The 23,921-nt window shown below is 48.4% G+C and overlaps 1 protein-coding gene across 3 annotated transcripts in view; it reads right to left on the reverse strand.

The window, feature by feature from the left end:
• ZFP64 (ZFP64 zinc finger protein) overlaps nucleotides 1-23,921 on the reverse strand; it is a 77,283-nt gene that overhangs the window by 46,898 nt on the left and 6,464 nt on the right. For 2 of the 3 annotated variants that reach the window (XM_029917713.1, XM_029917712.1), the window contains exons 3-6: nucleotides 13,651-13,812; nucleotides 12,507-12,569; nucleotides 8,087-8,338; nucleotides 439-2,296 (exon numbers count right to left, since the gene is read on the reverse strand). In XM_029917713.1, coding sequence (XP_029773573.1) covers nucleotides 1,014-2,296; nucleotides 8,087-8,338; nucleotides 12,507-12,569; nucleotides 13,651-13,812 — 1,760 coding nt within the window. In that variant the 3' untranslated portion in view covers nucleotides 439-1,013. Of the gene's footprint in view, nucleotides 1-438; nucleotides 2,297-8,086; nucleotides 8,339-12,506; nucleotides 12,570-13,650; nucleotides 13,813-23,921 lie in introns of those variants that run through there. The other variant, XM_029917714.1, reaches the window with a different exon arrangement.

Consider the following 23,921-nt stretch of genomic DNA (forward strand, 5'->3'; position numbering starts at 1 on the left):
AAACAAAAACATTTAAATTTCCCTTTCCTCCGCAGTCTGCGCTTTCAAAAACCGGAAGTGCTTTCCCAGCCCCCCCCCCCCCCCCCCCCCCCCCCCCCCCCCGCTCGTCTGGTCCCAGGGACTGCACGTATACTGATATTTAAAACAATGGCATCCAAGAACACTATCCTAAACCTAACTAGGAACTCACACCACATTTGCACCTAAACAGAAATGTCCGGTTCATTAATCTCAAGTTTCAAAATGAAATGCTGTAGGTGGGTCACTTCGGGCACCCTGCATACTTAAGTTGACCGGTAAGTCGGCAAGGTGTTTGTACAATATTTATCAGAGGACTGAAAAGCTTTGCCTCTTCCAATTCTCTTTAGTCATAGGATAATTCACACCCCATCATGCCCCAGTCATACTGTGACTCTAAAGAATCATTAACATTCAGTATATTTTACTCACATATCAATTTATTAGAAACCATTCCTTTCATTCTCATTAGCATTGAACATTTTTTTTTTTTTTTGGTGGGGCGGGGGTCCAGGATCCATGGAACATTATATAGAAAATGGTCCTCACGGCCAATAGATTGGTACCCAGGCACTAAACCACTAATGGCCCAAACTCGAGGGAGTATTTCGGAACAGTAACTTGAGAGGTTGGGAGTCTCGTCTCTTGCACAAATTTAATGGGACTGGGAAAAAACCCTTCTCAGAACTGGGAAATCAATCTGGACAAATGTATTCACTACTCAACGCATTTAATTCCAACCCCTACTTGGAATCATCCTGGGAACATTTAAGAATCCTACAACAGTTCTAACGCGGCGATTTCAGAGGTGGTCTGTTTTTACAGCATTAAAAAATTATGGTAAGCAGTATAAAATTACGATTTATTACGAGGGGCGGGGTTTCACAACAGTCCTTAAAAACGTGAAGAGCAAACCTCTCACAGAATTCTACTTATGACTTCCTGTTTTGTCACACCTTCCTCCCCTCCCCCACCTTTCTTTTGGTTTTCTGGTGCTAATCTGGGATGGAATCCGCGGGACAGAGCAAGGCCGGGTGGGCTGCCCCTTGAATGATGGAGTAAGTCTGCTTGGGGAGCTCCTGCTGCGAAGAGGAGGAGAATATGGGCGGGGCCGCGGCGGCCACAGCGATGTTCTGGCCTCCGTCGCTGACCACGGTCACTTCGGCCGTCCCCTCCTGAATCAAAGCGTTAAGGCCTTCAAAGTCCGTGCATGTGATGCCCGAACTGGTGATAAAAGTCTGGTTGCCGGAGCCTTCCTGGGGGCTGCCTGGGGTCGTGGGGATGAGAGTCTGGTGGAGCGTGGCTCCGTCGGCCTGGTCGTGAGCGGTCAGCAGCACAGCAGGCTGGGTCATCGCGCCCGCCTCGCTCGGACACCCCGAGGGCGGAGGGGGGCCGATCAGATTGACCTGGCGCAGAATCTGCAGCCGGCCGTTCCCCGGGAGCTCCTCCGGGGTCTGCGCCACCAGGGTGGGCGGCACGATGTTCACGGCGGCGGCCGCGGCCTGGATGATGGTGTTGGCCTGCGGCACCTGATGCCCAACGATGATCTTGACCCGCCCCTCGCTGAACTGGGGCACCTGGCTGGGCTGCAGCGGCACCTGGAGGTGGCCCACGGCGAGGGGCGCGGCCGGCTGCTTGCTGGGGTCTATCTGGAACTGCAGGACGGTCACGTCCGAGTTCTTACTCTCGTTGTACTCACTGTGCTGCCTCTTGTGGCTGCGGAGCGAGTCCTCGCGCATGAACGAGGCTTCGCATATATCGCAGTGGAAAGTCTTCTTGGCGTCCAGCTTGGCCACCTGCCGGCTGCTCTGCCGGACCGTGTCCTTCCTCTCCAGGGCCTCGGCCTTGACCATGTCCCCGTGGAACTTCTTCATGTGCTTGTTCAGGTTGCTGGGCTGCTTGGTGTCGAAGCTGCAGTACTGACACTTGAACGGGCGGTCGGTGCAGTGGACGCGCTGGTGGATGCGCAGCGCCGCCTTGCTGGAGCACGAGTAACTGCACTCCGAGCACTTCTCCGGGTGCTCGGACTGGTGCACCCGGCTGTGCTTGCGGAGGGTGGCCTTGCTGTCCCCCACGAAGTCGCAGTGCGGACACTTGAAGTTATTCCCGCTGTGCTTGATGCGGATGTGCGACTTGAGGTTGCCCTTCATGGTGCAGCGGACACTGCAGAACTCGCACTTGAAGGGCTTCTCCCCCGAGTGCACGCGCATGTGCCTTTTCAAGTCCGAGCTGATTTTGAACTTGGCGCTACAGAGCCAGCACTGGAAGGGGGCGTCCCCTGTCAACACAAGGTGAGTTTCGATAAGAACAGGCAGGCAACAACCACAGCGGATCCCCCCGAAGCACACACCAGAAAATCGCTTATACCAGGGCAGGCGGGTGGAGACCTTCTAATGGCAGCTGCTAGCCGCCCCTGGGAGGGGAAAAAAAAAAGTGGGGGTGGGGAGGGGGGAGGGGGCTTCTTTTCTTTCCCCAAACCCGAACCACCAGGACTGGTATAAACCCCCACAAGAAAAACGGGAGATTGAAAAGAGCTATTCAACTGTCCTAAATAAGAGAGTATTCGTGAATATACTGTTCTTTAAAACAACCAAGCTAGCGTTCATTTTGCTAACGGCCCGCTCTGCTAGTTAATGGTTCACAGTTGTGTCAATTTTGCATAATCCGTTGATTTTGATTGAGTTACATGTTGTAACAGATTCGAGGACACATTTGGAATCAGCTCCGTGCTCACTCATGAGAATAGTCTTTAAAAAGCGATTGAAACGCCCAGCTTATACTCCATGCAGATTTTTATTAATAAGGACGTGTTTATTGCGCAAAATTTATTTATCCCACATTGCCAGCTGCGTTCTTTGCTTGTGAAGTTACGGAATCCAGCTGCTCCATTTTTTTTAATTCATGTTCGCTGAAAGATGAGCAGGGAAAGTGAAATTGCAAACATCTGAGTGCACATGATATTCCAAATTTATTTCCTCAATGAATGGCAAGTCCGAATCGACTAAGGCACTGATAATTCAAGCGAACTGGTGACCCCTGCCCATTGGGTTACTGCTTAAGCAAGCAAAGCAGCAGCTAACACTCGTCGGTCGCTTCCAGGACGCCAGGCACTTTGCAGAGCACTCCACGAGAAAGGTCTTATTTGATGCTCCCAACATTCCCATGAGGTGGGGGCTATTATCACTATTATTCCTAACACCACTGCACACATGAGGCCCGGGCAGACCACATGACTTGTTCATGGTCACCCAGTCGTAGGTAGCAGGGCTTGGATTCGAACCCAGGCTGACTCCGAAGCTGGTATTCTTAGATGCTGGGTAATTATCTGTGCATTGGGCTGAGGTTCGCTTTCTCAGGCTATAACCTCAAAGGGATCATGTTCCGGCTTTTTGGTATAAGGCCCAAAACATCACCACGAGCTGCTTTTTCATAAATACAAATGAGTAAAGATGGCAGGGAGCGAATTTAACAAGCTTCCATAAAACTGAGAAGCTCAAGGCTAAACAAGCTCTGTAGGACCACAAGCCCCCAGGGTGACACACACTAAGCTCTAGGACAGGGCATGGTAACCTATAGCCTGTGGGCCAAATCCGGCCCACAGCCTGTTTTTATAAATAAAGTTTTATTGGGATCTAGCCACGCCCATTTCCCCATGGGTTGCTTATGGCTGCTTTATGCTACAAAGGCAGAGCTGAGCAGTGGTGACAGAGACTGTATGGCCTGAAAAGCCTAACACAGGTACTATTTGGCCTTTTACGGAAAGTTTGCTGATTCCTGTCTCAGAATGTTATTCTGAATCTCTTCGATGCCGTCAACTCTCTTTTGGCAGGTTAGTGCAACCCATGGACCCTTTCTTAGAATACTGTTTAAATACACAAAGGAAACTAAAATAAAAATCAATAGGAATACAAAAGAGACCAAATATATTGAAATAGTTATTTAAAAAGTTAAAAGAAAAAATTCACAATATGGTAATATGTGTGCTTTATTAAAATCTTTTTTTTAAAAAAAGTAATCTCTACACCCAACATGGGGCCCGAACTCATGACCCCAAGATCAAGGGCCGCACGCTCCACCGACTGAGCCAGGCAGGTGCCCCTAAAAGCGTGCTATATTAATGCATTAAGTAAGAACATCTCACGGCGGGTCTAGAACTATAACAGTTTCTAAATAGAGAAGAGCATAAATGATATGTTGATCCTTCTACGAGTGTCATGAAAAGATTTGCAGTTTCTACCCACAACGAGTCACCTGTACTATCCTCCAATCACTTGCCTTTTTCACAACCGAAGGACACGGCAAATTTCAATACGGTTAGTGAAAGTGAAGGTGGATTTTCTCCCTATCCAAGTTCATGGACCACCTAAATTCTACTCATGCATCACTGAGTGGAGGTATCTGCAGACCCAGAATCGCTGCTTCAGAAAATTCTACCAGGTTTTCCAGTTATATCCCTGCCCTAATGAGTGATAGTCATTTTGTCATTTTTTTTTTAAGCCATCAGCAGAGGTGAAATCCAGAAACACTGGAACACCAAACCTCAACCTCACGGCTGAGTTGCAGTTTAACAGCACTTGTTGATATGAAAGCAAAGGTTTTAAATCCCTTGTCATCGTCTTCTTTTTTTCTTTAACCAAAGATTTCTTTTTTTTTTAAATATTTTTTAATGTTTATTTATTTTGGAGAGAGAGAGAGAGAGACAGAGTGCAAGCAGGGGAGGGGCAGAGAGAGAGGGAGACACAATCTGAAGAGGCTCCAGCTCCAAGCTGTCAGCACAGAGCCCAACGCGGGGCTTGAACTCATGGACTACAAGATCATAACCTGAACTAAAGTCAGCTCAACCGACTGAGCCACCCAGGTGCCCCTAACCATGGATTTCTTAACTGAGGCTTACCGGTCCGTAATGGTTGCACAGACCCTAAGCGTTCCGAAACTAGTGACTACATTAATTCCTGTCCACTATGTGGGCCTCACTGTGTCTAGGACCTTGTATGGACTTCATGAATGTTGCTGAATGAATAAGCAATGGACATATTTAAGCCAACAGATCTCTCTCAAGTTTAGGTTGCTGCTAAAACCACTGATGATGTAGCCAATCTAAGTAATGAAAGGGTAAAAACCAAATCCTATTAATTTCATACTTTGTGAAATTGTGTTAAGTGCCACAGATTTATAAAAGAATGTTCTACGGAGACCTCGCATAAGTGGCACATATTTAAAATTTTTAGAAAATTCACTTTTCTATACCAAGTTGAAAATGCCACTATCACTGGTACGTTTATCTTTCAAAGTAAAAATGATTCAGGACCACTTTCATATATGAATCCTTCATCTCTTCTAACTTAGGCTGGGGAGATTTCCGAAGAGAACCAGTTGGCCGTCAGTTACGCCGATGTCCTAACTTGCTGTAACAGATTACAAAAATGTTCCCAAATCTTGCCACCTCTCCTCCTTCCCTGTAGCTCCGACCTTTGCCATGTGTGTAATCATGCATGATCTCCCAACAGGGACAGGAAAACCTGCCGCGACCCTCGACAACCACGTCATCAGATTTGGCTGATAGTATGTTCACTAGTCTTCATGTGCGTCCTGGCTCGGAATGCGCTTGCGTGTTGGGATTTGCTTGCTTTACCGCTGTTGGCCATCACCACGAGAAGATCAAGGCTGGCTCAGCCCGGGTCCCAGGAGGGGGATGACAGAAATGTGGAGCAGCGCTGGATTTCAGCAGCCAAGACCAGTGGACAGACAACCCACACTGAGCAGATTCTCAGACATGTACGTGAGCGCCAAGACCAGAGCTGCTGAGGGACACCCAGGGGATCCCCAGCATGTGGAGAGAAAAGGCCCGTTGTCATATCTGCTGAGGTTTTGTGGGGCTATTTGTTACACTGCATTACTGTGACGACAGATAGCTGATACAGGCTTGGCATCTAGAAACAGAATGCTGCCGTAACCGAAAACTAAAATCAGTAGCATTGGCCTTGGGACTGGGTAGCAGGTGAAGACTGGAGACGTGGCAGGTGCACACTGTTTAAAGGCAAACATTCGGTAAAACTGTCACCTCTAGTAACTTAGAGGATACACACCACACCTGCTGAGTTGTGGACTTGAGCAAAGAGATCAATTCTGGGCAGAACCATGGAAATGTCTTATAAGATGAGGTCCTACAAGGAAGAAACAGACTCAAAAAACAATTGCCCGTTTTCTAAATGGAACACAGAATACAGAAAACCAAAGATGGGCTGGGTTAGATAAAGTTTCTCATTGCCAACCAGCAAAAGAGTTTCAAAGTAAGACAGAACCCCGGGGACAAAGATCAGATGCAGCAAAGTGATCTCAGGGGGAAGACGGAATGGTAAGTGACAGGTGTTGACGTAAAGTAAGGCTCTTTGTTAAAATCTCTGAAAGAATTAAGTTGGCACAAGAAGATTTGCCCGCCAGATACAGGTTCCTAGGACTCACCAGGGAATCAATAGCAGAAGGTTTTATGCTGGGTTGGGTTCGAAGGAAAGGAGAGTCTAAGAGAGTTGTGGGTGAGGCTTTTGGCATAAAGATACACAGAAAACTCAAAGTTTTGCCATCGGCTCTACCAGCAAACCCGTCCCCACCCTAGACTCAAAGAGCCCTTCCTCTGGGTAGGTAGGAAGCAGGCTGAGACAGTTCCTCAAAGGTACATTTTCCTCTGTTTTTCAGAAGTGGCTCAGGCAGGTGATAGGAAGGATGGGCGGTGAGGAGGGTGAGGAACCAGGCAGCTGAGCCCAGGCCTAATCAGGGAACATTCTGTGTCCCCAGAGTGAGGGGACCCGGGGACATCTGCCCAGAGGGATCTTGGAAATCCGTGGACCAGTGACTGCCAAGTACTTCCTGTTCTTCCCTTTTGAACAGCAGAATTTATCGGAATTACCCTGGCTGTACATTGGGAACGTAGGAACACACGACTTGTCTTTTCACTTCAAAGGTCTCTATGTTAAGAGAAGCCGTATCCAGACCTGGTGGAGATCACAGGATCCTGTCTTTAAGCTCGATCCTGTGACTGGGTTGACTTCTGTGGGTCTTGGGAAGGCAGGACTGTATCTGCGTGTCAGAGATGTGAGGGCTGGTGGAGTGGACTGTGGTCATTTGCAGAAATGGCCCCACTTCTTGACCCTTCCTCCGGTCTCTGGCCTTTGCCGTGTAACCTGGTGGTGGCCTCCCACTGTGGCTGAGCCCAGCCCCGTCCACAACACCAGGCCCAACCACAGAGCCTGCCCCAGCCAATGGGGTGCAAGCAGAGGCCTGTCTGGGGCTTGCCCACTGGGGAGCGCGTTGCTTACCCCCGGCCGCGGTCCTGAGAAGGACAAGCCTGGGGTAGCCCACTGGCCCCAGAAAGAGGACGAGAGGCAGGGGCGGGGCAGAGCCAGACTGCAGACCCAGCTAACCCAGAGGTAGCAGATCCCCAGCCAAGGTCCGCAGATAGGCACCCGGCCTTCCCCCACACGTGTGACCGAGCCCCGCCAGGATCAACACGGTGTCCAGCCCACCGGCTAGACCTGACGTGCGTGAGCAATGAACGCTTACTATAATACGCCATTGAGGTTTTGTAGCGGTTGTTACACAGCATCGCTGAATCGACAGCTAACTGATACACTTGCCCAAAGGAAAACGTACATAACTGGTTAAGTTACCTACTCTGCCGGGTTCTTCCATGATGCCGTGCCCGTACTGAGCTAATCCAAGCATACTTCAAAAAAGATGGAAATAATACGGAAGCTATGCAGAAACGGATGAAACGTGCATTGTTTATATTTCTATCTCTGTTTCACGTAGCTCCCCTCCTCAATCAAATACCTTAGACGTGAATACGGTACGGAGTCACATAAAGACACACGTAAGGTTATAAACTCCATGTCCTTCCCCGTTGGACGGAGGAGAGGCATTTCTGGGTAGATGACAAGCAGACTCGCAAACAGCACAAGGGCCACACGCCTCCAGTTTGTTTACTGAGCTTGCGACTCGAGGCGCTGGGGGTGCTTCTGATCTAGGCACCAGGAAGCTGGGAGCGCGGGTGAGAGCGGGGCGAGGGACCTACCGGTGTGGGACCGCAGGTGCACGGTGAGCTGGCTGGAGTTGCGGCTGGCGTACGGGCAGATCTGGCATTTGAAGGGCCGCTCGTCCGAGTGTATCCGCAGGTGCTTGTTGAGGCTGCTGCTGTCAGCGGCCGCATAGTCGCACGTCTTGCACTTGTAGGGCTTCACGCCCGTGTGGCAGCGCATGTGCGTCTTCAGCTTGTCCTTCCGGCTGAAGCACTTGCCGCAGACTTCACACTTGTGGGGCTTGTCTCCTTCAAACACACACACACACACACACGCAGATGGCATCAGAAAACGATGCTGAGCAAGAAAAGGGCTTACTTCCCGCTGCCTTATGAGAAGAGTGATACACAATCACCAAAGAACATTTCGAGAAGCCCAAACGCTACACAGAACGTTTGCGAAGAGCTGACTAACGTGTTGAGAGAGGGGGAGTTTCTTCTATTTTGCCTATTTGGTATTTTCTAGTTTTTCCTGCATCGAATAGGTGTTCCTTATTAGTTAAACAGACAGGGCGACTCCAATTGTGTACGGACAGCTGAGTTAAATAAGACACTGTTCCAGGTCTCGGTCCATTCTCTCCTGACCCCTTTTCTTCACAGACGCGCCCTAACACGCAGGAGCCTAGAGTTTTAGGGGAGCTCAGGGCCATGCAGCTCGAGGCTACATGGCTCAGCCTCCCTGCGGTGACGTGTGACTGTGCATCAGAGGCCCCTCGACGAAGCAGCAGAGAAGGTAAACGCGTCCCTTTTGTAAATGACACTGCTTGCCTTTTACTTTTTGCTTTCTACCCTTCCTTCTGGCCGTAGGAAGCCTACAGATGGCGGGCCACGTGACACGAAACACCATAACGACATAGAAGGAAGCCAGGTCCCTGGACGGTCTCGGAGGACAGAGCCGCCTCCCTGCCCTCAGCCACCTGCTTTACCTCCGGGCAGTTATGTGACAGACACACACAAAGCCCCACCACGTACGAGTTGGTGTTTGGGCTTCTTTGTTACAGCAGCTTCCCCTGTACTCACGAAGGCACATGCCAACCCACCACCCGAGAACAGCTGCTGGTGTTTTGACGGAGATTTCTCCAATAATTTATGTGCACATGTGTGTATGTTTGGTACAAAAAACCCTCTTGGCTAACATCAACTTAAGTGCTGTCGGAAAGGCACGGTGCCTCTCACCGACCTTCCTCAATCCTGGCAGCAAGTAGGGTTAGGACCCACGACTGTGTTGCTTTCTGACCAGATGCAGCGGTGCCTCCCCGCTGACGGCTTTCTTGCACTCAAAGTAATTTTGATCATCTTTTCACATCATTAAATATCTACAACACAATTAAAAAATTTTTTTAATGTTTATTTATTACTGAGACAGAGAAACAGAGCATGAGTGGGGGAGGGGTCGAGAGAGAGGGAGACACAGAATCTGAACAGGCTCCAGGTTCTGAGCTGTCAGCACAGAGCCTGACATGGGGTTTGAACCCATGAACCATGAGATTATGACCTGAGCCGAAGTCAGATGCTTAACCGACTGAGCCCCCCAGGTGCCCCAACAACACAATTTTTAAAGCTGATGTATTTCACTGTATGGATGGAGCATGAGTTACTGAAACAGTTCCCTACCTGGCCACTGAAACCAATAAAGCAGATGTGTCCTACTGGTGTGGAAAGATGACCACTACTAGGTGAAAAACAGCAACTTGCAGTGATGGTATGTGTTTAATAGTAACTTCATAAGAGATGGGAAAGTAGATTCTGTGTGTTTTTAGGCCCAGTATAGGTATGCCAAAGTTTAAGAATAAGACACAGGACACTATTAAGACTGAGGACTTTGGGTCTATATTGGATAAGGAAGTGGGTGGTAAGTTAGGATCTCCCCTTTTTCTTTATATATTAAATATGACTTTTGGCCAAATTGTAAGTAGCCAAGTGCTAAAATCAATCATCAGCCAAAGCAGATCCTTCTTGTCTTAGAGCAAACATCTGGGATTTAAGAATACATCTAAGGGGCGCCTGGGTGGTTCAGTCGGTCAAGCGTCCGACTTCGGCTCAGGTCATGATCTCGCGGTTCGTGGGTTCGAGCCCCACGTCGGACTCTGTGCTGACAGCTCAGAGCCTGGAGTCTGCTCAGATTCTGTGTCTCCCTCTTTCTCTGACCCTCCCCAACTCACACACTCTCTCTAAAACAAATAAAACATTACAAAAAAAAAAAAAAAAGAATACATCTAAAAGGGTATGAAAGAGGGGCGCCTGGGGGGCTCAGTCAGTTAAGCCTCCGACTTCAGCTCAGGTCATGATCTCACGGTTTGTGAGTTCAAGCCCTAGATCACGCTCTGTGCTGACAGCTCAGAGCTTGGAGCCAGCTTCCAATTCTGTCTCTCTCTCTCTCAAAAATAAACATTAAACTAATTTTTAAAAGGGTATGAAAGATTATAATTTTATTATTGAGAGTGTTAGTCATCAAATTAAAAAATCCAAGAACAATAATTTCTCCTTGCTGTCAGCTGCTGATCAGCACCTGTGGTTGTTACCCTCTGTACCCGCCCCAGTGAGCAGGAGCTGGAAGCTGGTGAAGAAGGACAGCTTCCGGCCAGCAAGGAGCCCACTAGCGCTGCTCCTGGCCACGCCCTCCCCTTCTAAAGTCCCGAAGGTGAGGACACCTTCTCATCAACCCTCCGACTTGAAGATGTGATTGGAGATGCTGCAGTCACGTAGAAACTATCCTACAAACCTAGGCTTTGCTAATCGCGTGTGTAAGGTTTTCCCTAAAGATCTGCAGAAACAGACTCAAGGTCATTGCTTTACTTGGGTATTTATCGTGCTTCCTCAATCATCATTAATGATTTCAGCACTTCACTCCGGCGATGATGAATATGCCTGACCAATGGCGTTCATAGCAAACCCACATGGAGCGATCCGCTGTTTGTTACATCGAGAAGGCTTACCAATACTTGAGACTTGAGAACCTAACATGCTGCTAATTAGAATAAATGCAAATGATGTGACTCCATGAGGTTGGTGAGGACATGAGGATGACCCACTGCAAGAAAGGCAATCGCTGGCTGTGGCCAACAAGTTTCAGAAATAACTGCTGGGTATTTCATCTTCCAAGGACTGAGGCCTAATAGCAGACTCTGGGCAATTAGTGACACCCCAGGTAAATTTCAGTGTCCCTCTATCTTATTCGCACTTATACTCTCTGTGTTCATAATGTATCACTTGAATTATGAGTATCTAATACTTTGCTAAAAACATTTATGGGGTGCCTGAGTGGCTCGGTCAGTTAAGCATCCGACTTTGGCTCAGGTCACGATCTCACAGTTCGTGGGTTCGAGCCCCACATCGGACCCTGTGCTGAATGTTTGCTCAGAGCCTAGAGCCTGCTTCAGATTCTATGTCTCCTTCTCTCTCTGCCTCTCCTCCATTTTAGCTCTATCTCTCAAAAATAAGTAAATGTAAAAAAAAAAAATAAAAACAGTCTAAATGCAGTTCCTTCTCCATTCAGAAAATCTGGGAGACATAAAAATATATATTTAAGAAAATTAAAATCACCAGTAATAATCACGTTTCCTTTTCCCATGCATCATTCTTTTCTTCTCCTTTTACTTTGTTTTTAGGGTAATCCTTAAAACCCCAAGGTGGGGCTTGAACCCACAACCACAAGATCAAGAGTCACATGTTCCACTGACTGAGCCAGCCAGGCGCCCCATCAATCTTTCCCTCTTTTAAAAAAAAATTATTGGGGTGCCTGGGTGGCTCAGTCAGTTAAGTGTCTGACTTTGGCTCAGGTCATGATCTCACGGTTTGTGGGTTGGAGCCCCGTGTCAGGCTCTGTGCTGACAGCTCAGAGCCTGGAGCCTGTCTTTGGATTCTGTGTCTCCCTCTCTCTCTGACCCTCCCCTGCTCGTGTTGTCTCTATCTCTCAAAAATAAATAAAAATATTAAAAAATATTTTAAAAAATTATTAATTTAATTTCACCTTCAAAATGGCAAAAATAACATATATACTCTCTGTACACAGTGATATGAGGTAAAGATACATAAAAAAATTTACTTTCCTTCCCTCTCTATCAATTTTCACACACACACACACATACAGACACACACACACTTACAGGATCATCTCAAAATGAGAATTTGAACAATTACATTGTAATTAATTCTCGCCAACTAATCATCAAAAATGGTTGTAGCAGTTCACATTTCCACTAGCTAAGTGTGCTTATATCTGCTCCAGCACTGGATTTTTTTGCTTTAAACATCTTCTGCCAAAACCATGTGTGGAAATAGCATCTTATTTTTATTTAATTTGTTTTTATAGTCCTGTGAGGTTCTAGGTCTTTTCACATGTCTGACTTGTCCGGATCCTCAGCTCCTGGCAAAGAATACATGTCCCGGGCATGTGTGCCAAAGAAATATTACTTACCAGTGTGAATTTTTAAATGACGCTCCATGTCCTTCATGCCGTAGGCAGTCTTGAATTGGCAACCTTACAAAGGCAAGAAAAGATTAATTACAAAGGGAAACATAGTAACTTAAGGGTGGAGAAGCCTGGCAGAAACTTCCTCAACCAAGTGATGAAAATTAACGCCACAGTAAACAGGACAAAGAGGCATCACGTGCCTCCTGATACGATGCACCAGGGAGGACACATAGCACTTCTGTGCTTCCCGCCCAGACTGCAGAGCTCCAATCTGATCGTGGCGAAAGATCGGACAAACCCAAACTGAGGAACATTTTATAAACCAACTGGCTTGTACTTTGCAAAAATATCAAGGTCATGAAAGACAAAACTTTAGGATTAAAGGAAACTAATGACAGATGAAAATGCAAATCAATGTGTGATCATGAATTGGATCCTAAACCAGGGGGAAATGTTTTTCTTTTGATATAGAGGATGTTAGTGAGAAACTGGTGAGATCTTCATAAGGTCAGTAGTTTGATAATAGCGTGTATAAATGTTAATTTCCTGATTTTGATGACTGTACTATGCTTATATGAAAGAATTTCCTTGGCTCTAGGAAATATAAATTGCGGTATTTAGGGGTAAAGGGACATCCTGTCTACAACTTACTCTAAAATGGTTTTTGGGGAAAATATGTATATATAGAAAGAGTAATAGCAAATACGATATGTTAACATTTGGGAAATCCAGATGAAGGGCATGCATACATTTTTTTTGTACTATTTTTGCAACTTTTCTGTAAGTCTGAGATTATTTCCAAATACAAAGTTTTGCTTTGTTTTTAAAGGAAACAATGCTCTTTTGGGATGTCTTCATAAGCTAGAGTGCAGGGAGAAAAATTCAGTCACCAGGATACTCCGGAGTTTCATTTCAAGGGCCCATGGCTGTAGACATCTTAGGGTCCACGTGCATGGTAACCAGGGACAGCGAGGGATAGGCCGGATGTGATGACGTAAATGCTTGTGGGCGTCTGATGTCTACGCCAGGCACGCTGGGGCACGTCTATGTCCAGTTGTCAAGGATTCACCAGCTAGAGCTGCTGAATCTGGAATCTGTTAATGTCACAACCTTTACACACGCAGGACCCAATGCTGCCTCTATTTACCTGGATAGCAACAGTTAAGCCTTTTCTGAGCAGGTGGGGCAGTGGGCTTTTTGGCACGTGACTTGGCAGGAAGAGAGATGACAGTGGTGGCCTGGTTTTCATTGCTTTCCGTGGGCAGGTAAGTCTGATAGCCATGTTCAAACACAAATTCTGGAGCTGAAACTAAAGACAGGATGGTGATTAGTTCTCATCATATGAATACCCAACAGCCCTTCCCTTTGCCTACCTTCCTCTATAGACAAAGAACAGGCTACACTGCTTTCCCAGTTTCCTTTGCTGCCTAGGACTGATCCCGTGACCCAATTCTAGCCAGGGAGACACTAGAGAACATCTGTGGAGGGGCTTCCAGAAAAGATTTTCTTCTTGACTTAAAAAAAGAGGCAGTTGAGGAAAGCTCATTCTTACTGTCCTAGTTGTCCCATTTTCCATCTTAGGACTTGCTGGAGTCAGGATGTGATGCCTGGATCTGTGGCAGCCATTCTGGGACCATCAGGGGAGAGCAAGAAAATCTGATGTTGAGCCAGAACTCTGAGACTATCCAAATCTAGACTTATTAAGTAAACAAGAAATGTCCCTACCATTTATACCAGGTGAGCTGTCTAGTATCTCAAGCCAAATGCATTTGGTACTTTCAGAAGTTTTATCACAAAATCCTAACAAGCAACTGGAAAGAAAGTGATCAAAGGAATTCTGGCCCAAACTACAAGAACTCTCTAAAAACACAAGTATTCCTAAAACAAAACAAAACAAAACAAAAAACAAAACAAAACAAAACATCCTTGATTTCTTACTGAAGTTTTCACGGGAAAAAAGAGACCAAACATCTTTATCATCTTTATCTTTATAAAAAACAAAACAGGGAGTCTCAAATGTCTTTACCTGCTTACAAAAACTTTTGTGATTGCTTCCTTCACTAAAGTTATGGTTTGGGGTTTGGAGATACTTTCTTCCTTGATTACACATAATTTGTCACACATAGATTTGGTTTTATAGGAAGAAACAAATGATCAATGGAGGGTCTGTTTGTTGGGAGGATTTTTCAGGCTGACAAGTCCTAGCGATGAGGAAATGGCGAATTTATTGAATGAATTATTTTTGATTTTTTTTGGATATTTGATAGGAAACTCAGGCTTCTTATCTCCACCCTTTGAGGACCTCTGTCAATGAAAGAATAATCGATGCAGGCTCACGAACCTCTGGGTTGCTATGCCAGTAAATGGTTTCATGGTTTCAATTGCAACATGCGGGGGTAGGGGAACTGAATGGCTTTTGTTTAAAGTTGGACAAAAGAGGGGCGCCTGGGGGGCTCAGTCGGTTAAGTGTCCAGCTTCGGCTCAGGTCATGATCTATCTCACGGTTTGTAGGTTTGAGCCCCACTTCCGGCTCTGTGCTGACAGCTCGGAGCCTGGAGCCTGCTTCAGATTCTGTGTCTCCCTCTCTCTGTGCCCCTCGCCTGTCTGCGTTCTATCTCTGTTTCTCAAAAAATGAATAAACATTAAAAAAAAATAAAGTTGGCCAAACAATTCCGACGAATCAATGTTCTGTCCTCACGCCGAGTCCCTTGGATGCATGAACCAACCACACCTGCCTCTTGTTGAAATGTTTCATCTATTCTGTGGGATTTGGCTTCCATTGCTCTGCTCAGTTCTCAAAGTGTGGTCCCCAGTCAGCAGCCCCGGAGCTGGGGAGGAGCGTGCTATAAAGCCAGATCCTTGGGCCCCGGCCCAGCCCACTGAATCACACACCCAGCAACCTGTGTTCTAACACGCCACCCAGGTCGTTCTGATACCTGGTCAAGTGTGAGAACCACGGGCGCACACGGTCCTTTTCCACGCACCCATCAGTAAGAGTTAACCCAGCTTCGCCTAACCGAGGGCGTCCATCTCTCCTGCTTGTTGCTTTGCGAGAATGCTTTTATTCCTCCCATAACACCATCTGCGTCATTAATATCAAAGTGACCCCCCTACTGTTTGTGGGTATTTCTGCGTACACAGTTACTTTTCATCTTCAACCCGAATCATCATGCAATATCTTGGAAGACGTCTAAACAACGACCCTCAATATACCTAGCTCCAAAAAACGCACACCCTTCTGCTGAAGTGACAACAATGTGCTCAACAGTATTCAAGTTTGAATTCTCACAAAGACATGTGGGGTTTTTAAAAAAGCAATTTTTTAAAATATTTATTTATTTTTGAGAGGGACAGAGCATGAGCGGGGCAGGGACAGAGAGAGAGGGAGACACAGAATCCAAAGCAGGCAATAACTCAAACACACACTTGCTCGATAGCTCTACAGATAAACGGCTAAACACTATAGAGAAAACTAAGCAGAGAAGGGTTACAGGAAGTACGGGGGTGGGGGGATGGGCATGCACTTTTGGGCAGGGTGACCTGCGAAGGCTCCGGGGAGAAGGTGACATTTCAGAATGTGGAAGTAATAATTATTCATAGCTCCTGTTGCAGGTGGTTAGAATTCAACAAGCAAGAAAGGAGCGCTGGGGTGTCTGGTCACCAAGTCTTGCCGGAGCCCCGTGGCTGCCTTTAGAAAGGGTCCGCACACTTGCCTTCCTTCTAGGAGCCCTGGGAACCGCAGGACCGACGGCACATACCCAGGGAAAGGCTTCACGTGGCCTTGATCACTGGGGGCTGCCTCAGGCCCTTCTGGTGTCTGTGTGTGATGTGACCCTGGGGAAGCCACTCATTCCCAGGCCGTAAGGGAGCGTGAGCAGTCCCACTGACCCGAGGCCAACTTCCTGCAAGAGTTCGGGGCCTCGTCTCCTCCTCTGGCTTGCCGAGGACCATCAGGTCCCACGTTCAGTGAGAGCAGCCCCTCCCCCCACCCCCTCCCGTGGCTCGCAGCCTCACACACCTGCTTGGGGCTCTCGGGCTTGGTTTCTGTCCCTGGGGGATTTCCCTTGCTTCCCTGTGTGTCCAGGTGTCACCGAGGGCCTGTCTGGGGTAGTTAAGGCTTGGTTTGTGGTCAGAGCACGGCGGGTGTGCAGTTACTCAGTTATGACGCTGCCTAAAATGTAAGACTGCTGTATGAATGTCACAGAGAACCCGAATCTCCCAGGTCGTTCCCCTCAGTGTCTCCCGGAGCGGTGGCTCCTCTTCCACAAAACTGCCCCTCGGATTTCTGAAGGCAGCTTCTCTCCTCTCTTCTTCAATTTTTAAAAACCCCACTTTTTCTCGTCTTTAAAAAAAAAATTTTTTTTTAATGTTTATTTACTTTCAGAGAGAGTGAGATCGAGCACAAGCAGGGGAGGGGCAGAGAGAGAGGGAGACACAGAAGCTGAAGCAGCTCCAGGCTCTGAGCTGTCAGCACAGAGTCCGATGCGGGTTTGAACCCACAGACCAAGAGATCAGGCCCTGAGCTGAAGTCGGACGCTCACTGACTGAGCCATCGAGGTGCCCCATCCTTGTCTTTTTAAATTACAACCTTTGTCTTTTAAAGGTTTTATTTTGAAATAATTTCTCCACCCAACATGGGACTCGAACTTACAACTCCAGGATCAAGAGTTGCATGCTTCAGCGACTGAGCCAGCCAGGCACCCCTATATTTTTTAAAATGTATTTACTTTGGGAGAGAGAGAATCTCAAGCAGGCTCTGGTCTGTCAGCACAGAGCCCGATGTGGGGCTTGAACTCACAAACTGTGAGATCATGACTTGAGCTAAGGCTGGATGCTTAAGCCACGGAGCCACCCAGGTGCCCCCTGTCTTTTTTTTCTTTTTAAATAAAAGTAAACGCTAATTGCAGAAAATCTAGGGAGTACAGAAAAACTGCAGAGAAGGAAACAAAAACTGCCTACGATGGTCAACGTGGCAATAAACATGCCTGCAGCGCATGCTCGTTACATGCTGCATGTTTTCTCTAAAGCACTTACCTCTACTGTGACCACATAATTACTGGGGAAATTACCTAATGGTCGTCCTCCCCTCCCTCTGGTCCAATGAGACACCCGAGGACACACCTGTCCTCTCCATCACTGTCTCTCAGCCCCTAACACAGAACTTGGCAAAGGGCAGGGGGTCAAAGGACGTTTGCGAATTAACGATCTACCTAATGGCTAACGCATCCTTTGTGTGCAGATTTTAAAGGTATAAAACTGGGATCATGGCTTAAATCACTTATCGCCCCCTTTTTGTTAAAAAAAAATGTCACCATTTGAAGCCATTTGCCATGCTGTCATTGATCTAAAACACAATTTCAACTGGCTACACTCTATTCCTTCATTTTGGCTGAGGCTTGGCTCAATTACCAGGTCTCCTGTTTTGACCACTGAGTTGGTTCCTAGGTATTTATTTTTATAAATAACGCCTCCCCAAATTAAAAAAAAAGTTTTTAAATGTTTATTTATTTTTGAGAGGGAGGCAGAGCGTGAGCAGGGGAGGGGCACAGAGAGAGGGAGACACAGAATCCGAAGCAGGCTCCAGGCTCTGAGCTGTCAGCACAGAGCCCGACACGGGGCTCGAACTCACCAACCGTGAGATCACCACCAGGGCCAAAGTCGGTCACCCAACTGACTGAGCCCCCCAGGTGCCCCGTCGTCCCAAATGTTACCTGACTTCTGGGTACTTTGGATACATTCCTCTGAGTTGAAGAATTGGCCAGAATGGTATGGGCATCGTATGAGCTGGTGATACATGATTATAAGATCCTTTCTACAAATTTAAATCAGTTTACACTCTACATTCACTAGCACATCGGCTATTTGACAGGACAAAACGAGATGATTTTAGTTAACCTACATTTCTTTTACTCCCGGTGAAGATGAATTCCTTTTAACATTCTTTTATCCGTCCTATACCATCTATCGTGAACTCCCTGTTTATGCTATTTTCTCTCTCTTTTTTCTGTTGAGTTTCATTTTTTTCTTATGGACTTGTACACAAGCGTTACAGATTAAGGGTATCATTACATTGTCATATACTCAAATCTATTGCACTTTTCTCTTTCATCCCATGTTGTCTGTGCATTCGATCCCCAATTAGGGCTCTGGATCCAACTGCAAACTCAGAATTCATCTCCTGAGAAGAAAGGCCACTTACAACCTTCCAAAGGGCTTTCATGCACATTCACAGCCAAGGTCTAACCTGACTCCACCCTCTCTCTTTGCCACAGCTGATTGGTCCAGCAGCGGATATCTGACAGGAGCTGAGCCAATCAGACCCGCTCGCCCTGAAGGTAGGAATTGGGACTAACAAACAAACGAACAAATGAACACAAAACAAAAAACAAAAAAAGAAAAGAAAAGAAAGGAAGAAAAGAAAAAAGAAAAAAAGGCAGAAAACTTGGGGGTAGTCATGCAGACAGCTTCTTGGGATCTTGAGATCTGGGGATGGATGGGACTGGGGAATGGAGGGGGGCACTTGTGGGCAAGAGCACTGGGTGTTATACGGAAACCAACTTGGCAATAAACTATTAATAAAAAAAATAAAATAAAACGCAGGTTCGATTCAGTCGTGCTTTAAAACAAGCCTTCACTGGCAGGTTCAAATATCCAGGACCCTGTCCAGAGCCATGAAGACGTTACCCCTGAGGGAAGGGGGTCTAGATATCTCCACATTTCACTGAAGTTTAGGGGCTTCTGAGGCACAGACCAGTTTAAGAAGCACCATCATGAGCGCTTTTCTTTTCTTCCTTTCTTTTTTTAATGTTTATTTATTTTTGAGAGACAGAAGCAGAACATGAGGCGGGGAGGGGCAGAGAGAGAGAGAGGGACAGAGAATCTGAAGCAGGCTCCAGGCTCTGGGCTGTCAGCACAGAGCCTGATGCGGGGCTCGAACCCACGAACTGTGAGATCATGCCCTGAGCCGAAGTCAGATGCTCAACTGGCTGAGCCACCCGGATGCCCCCATGAGGGCTTTTCTAAGGGGTGGTGTGCAAGCGGTCCAGCGCGATGACCTAGCCAGGTGGCCTGGATTTGTCACTTTCTGACTCTGTCATCTTGGACAGCAGCTTTGTGCCTTCACTGGTTATCGGTAAAGTGGGGATTAATAATTCTTAGCCCCTAATTTATGGCTCATATGCAGAGCTTAGGAAAGAGATGGCGAGTAAGCAGTACGTAAGAATTGGCTCCTACTATTGTCAGATCCTTCTAGCAAATCATTGTGTTGTTTGTCTTACTAAATTGCTCACCTGCTCAACAACCTTCAATGGCTCCCCAGCTCCTTCGGAACAAAGGCCAGAGCCGAAGCTCGGTTCCTCCCACAAAACACTCTGTCATTCCAGCCACTGTTACCAGATCTCACCTTGAGCTTCTCCACCTGGCAACCGCCATTAGGAAATGCCCCCTCCCCACCACCTTCCTCCCAAAGGCCCCTGGGTCTCTCAAGGACTGTTTGACATTTGATCTCACTCACAATATTCTCCCTGGCTTTCTGCACAGGGACCAACTGGTTCTGTGTGTCTTACAACTAAATTCTCCGCCCTCGTGGGCTTGGCCTTCTCCAGGGACCGGCATCTCCATCATCTCTCAGCTCCGGCGTCTGGCACGCTGCAGTCCCCTGGACCCTCACGACAGGGCAGACACCGTGTCACATGCCGCATGCACATTAGTCAAATCCACACCGCTCCCCTTTCCTGCACCCACTCCACAGCTGTTTTATGGGGGTCTGTGGTGCCAGGTCTGGTGCGGAAGGGGCAGGAAAACTAGCCCCATTAGGTCCCTGCAGGCAGGGAGATTCACAATCCAGTAAACAAGAAATTAAACCACTAATCTGGGGGCCCAGGGGCCAAACAGAGCCTTCAGATTCTCTTTTAAGGCTTCCCAAAGCAGCTGGGCGGGCTGGGTCTCCCGATCTCTGGCCAGGGGCCTCTAGAGGGACATAAGGGGTTAGTAAGTTTGTCACTCATTGCGACAAGGAAATCTCATTCCACGAGGGCCACGGAGTATCTCAGTAACAGGTTGCTACAAAGGGCTTGTTCCTGGTGTGGGGCTCACGTTAGGTGAAGTTTGGGGCTCAGGTTAGGTGAGGTTTGGGGCGGCCCCAGAAAGCCTGCACATGAGCTGTCAGGAAGTGGGGAAAGGCCTAGGATTTGGTACCTTAATAAGACTGAGGAGAAAAGGCTCACGTGTGACAGGTAGAGAAGCGGCTGTCACTCAGATGAGTGGGGGAGGGGATGTTTGGTATTTGGTGTCTCAGGGGGAGGGGGCTGTCCTGTCTTGGTCCTGTTCCCACACGGCCCCAGAGCGGCCCAGCTCATACCCACACCCAGACGTAGCTGGTCATGCCTCCTGGCTGCCTTCCTTTCCCAGCTGGCTGTCCCCAGGCCCTCCCACTCCGCGCCACGGCACATCTGCTGCTGCATTCACGGTCACTGCCTGGCCGCTGACAGCGTCTGAATCCACGTCTCCAACTAACTAAAGACGACGTAGCCCCAAATCGCTAGTTCACTACAAGTGAGACACATAAGTGCTGGGTGGGGAAGCGGTAAAACACCCAACCTCAGGGGGTTGGGGTGGGGAGAGTGAGAAATCATGGAGAGCTTGTAGGTGGAGGTGACTTGGAGGCTGGGACCCAAAGGGTAGGAATTAACTAGAAGGGGAGGGAAAGATCATTCTGGGTCAAGAAATCGATCCAGCTAGTATTGGCTGGGGGCTTGTCATGAGCTGGGACCTGCAGCCGCATCATCTGTGCTGTTTCATTTCGTTTTCACAGCCCTCGGATGTGGTAAGAAGAACTTAGAGCTCTGAGTGTCTTCCATGGAGGAGCACGGCCATTAGCCCTCGGAGGTGAGCACCGGCTTGTTCGAGCTGGGGAAACGGACGCTGGGATCCTGGTACCTGCCCAAGGTTACCGACCCGCGGGTAATACAGCTGGGAACCGACCTCTAGGCAATCTGACCCGGACTCTGTAACTACCAAGCCCTGTGGCCTTTCTATTTATTGTCTCCACTTCCAAAACAAGACACCAGAAGCCCTTGTAATTTACCACGGTCCTGAGGCTCGTCGGTCCCTGTGTGGCCAAGACTCCAACTCGGGGGCCCGACTCCTAAGCCCCGTGAGTTTCAGAACGGAGAAAACATATATGGGATGCTCGTTCTGGTTCCCCAGCATCAATATCAACCTTACGGCGCCCGCAGCAAACTTCTTAAACCCAACACCAAACAAAAAGCAGCTTTCAAAGCTAGAAGGCAGAGGGGCGCCTGGATGGCTCAGTCGGTTAAGCCTCTGACTTCACCTCAGGTCAGATCTCACGTTCATGGGTTCGAGTCCCGCATCAGGCTCTGTGCTGACAGCTAGCTCAGAGCCTGGAGCCTGCTTCCGGTTCTGTGTCTCCTTCTCTCTCTGCCCTTCCCCCTCTCATGCTGTCTCTCTCTGTATCAAAAATAAATAAAACATAAAAAAAAACAAAGCTAGCAGGCAGAGAATAAAGTTTACTTGACATCCAACTATTATTATTATTTTCCTTCAGCTTCAACTATTATTGGACAGAGAAGGGACAGGGACGCGCTGAGTGAGGAGGGGTCTGGCTTTGCCAAGGACTGGGAGGCACAAACACATCTGGACAATGTCTGTATGCCAGTGTCTGGAGAAATCCGCCGTGTCGGGGGTCACACGGTGGCCTCGACCGAGCAGCGCGTGGCTGAGACCTGGAATCCCTTAGGAACTTGTTAAAAACAGAGGCCTGAGCCTCAGCCCCAGAGACTTGGAGTCAGCGGGTGGGGCCTGGGCACCGGTGTCTTTAACAAGCTCCCCGGGGATCCCGGTCCACCGGTGGGTCTCGGAACTGCCACTAAGTGGAACACAGAATCCCCAGCTTTTGGAGATTCAGGCCCAGAAAACGAGCGGAAACGGCGTGAAAGAAGGGGGGGCGGGAAAGCAGGCTCCTGCTTGTTTTGTGGCACAGAAGCAGGAACGATTAGTCAGGCAGCGGCGGAACACGCTGCCAGTGTCCCTGTCCCCTGGCCACCTGCTCATTAATCCCCGTGTTCATGAACGCGGTTGTTTACGGAGCCCGATTACTCCGGCCCAGACCCTTTACGTGGATTATCACAGAGTCCTCCAATAACACAGTGATTACTAGGTATCAGGCACCTAATTCTATTACCTAATCGTATCAGGTGGCACTGTCACCTCTTTTTGCGCATGAGGAATTGTAAGCAGAGAGCGACGTGGCCGCGGTCCGGGGCTGGTGGGTGGCAGACGGGGCTGCAAGCCCGGCAGGCTGTCTCTGGAGCTCACGTCTCCCTGCAGACAGGGGTCTCCAGGCCCAGCCTGAGCGCACGGGGCGGCCGGCCAAACTGAGGCCTGGCCGGAGCGAGGGGTCACGGGGGAGCAGAGATGCCAAGGGGAGGGCGAGCATCTTTGAGCAAAGACAAGGGACAGAAGGAGGAGCGGGTACGGGGGTGCAAGGTCAGCCCCATGATGGACGGGAGACGGGGGCAGCTGGCCATTCCCTGAGCAAAGGTTGGTCCTGGGGATCCAGCGGTGGACAGGAGGGGTGCTGCCCCCCGCTTGGTATCATATGGACCTGAAGTCTGTTTCCCAAATATTCATTTAATTACAGGGATATGGCCTGGGCTGGGGAACGGAGTGTGCGTGCTGGCGTCGTCAGTGTAAGAAAGAGTTCCACGCATGGGGACCTGGGCGGCTCAGTCGGTCCAGCGGCGGACTTGGGTTCAGGTCAGGATCTCGCTGTCCTCGAGTTCAAGCCCCACATCCGGGCCTCTGCTGTCGGCGTAGAGCCCACTTCAGATCCTCAGTCGCCATCCCTCTCCACCCTCCCTGACTTGTGCTCACTGTTGCTCAAAAATAAACTTTGAAAAAGAAAAGACTCAGCAGAAACATTCTTTTGGATGCATTAAGGAGAAGACCACAAAACGCTGCTTATTGCCAAAAAATTCAAGCCCCAGGACAGAATCAGCAAGGGGAAGGCTGGCGCCCCCTTCAGACGGTCTCTCCACGCCCCAGCTCCAGATCAACCACCTGCTAGACTGTCGGAGAAACGCCTAGAAGAGGCCTGGGGCTCAGTCAAGCTTATCGATGTATTTTGTTCGGCCAACGAGGTTTTAAAAATTTGGGACCTTTTACATTTTTCAGCCTCCCTGAAAAACCGAAATATCTAAGGACCAGATCCAACGGGCAGCTGGACCTTTGGACGAGCTGTGTTTGCTTTTTCTCTACTTTCCCACAGTCCCTGCCAGCGAGCGCCCATCACCTGACGCACAGCTTACCTCCATCATTAAGACTCCCTGCTTCATTCCTGTTCTAGAAGCCTTCCTTGAACATAACACTATGCATGGATGCAAATGCAGGTGTGTT

Source organism: Suricata suricatta, chromosome 12, assembly GCF_006229205.1.
Source record: "Suricata suricatta isolate VVHF042 chromosome 12, meerkat_22Aug2017_6uvM2_HiC, whole genome shotgun sequence".
NCBI classification, from domain to species: Eukaryota; Metazoa; Chordata; class Mammalia; order Carnivora; family Herpestidae; genus Suricata; species Suricata suricatta.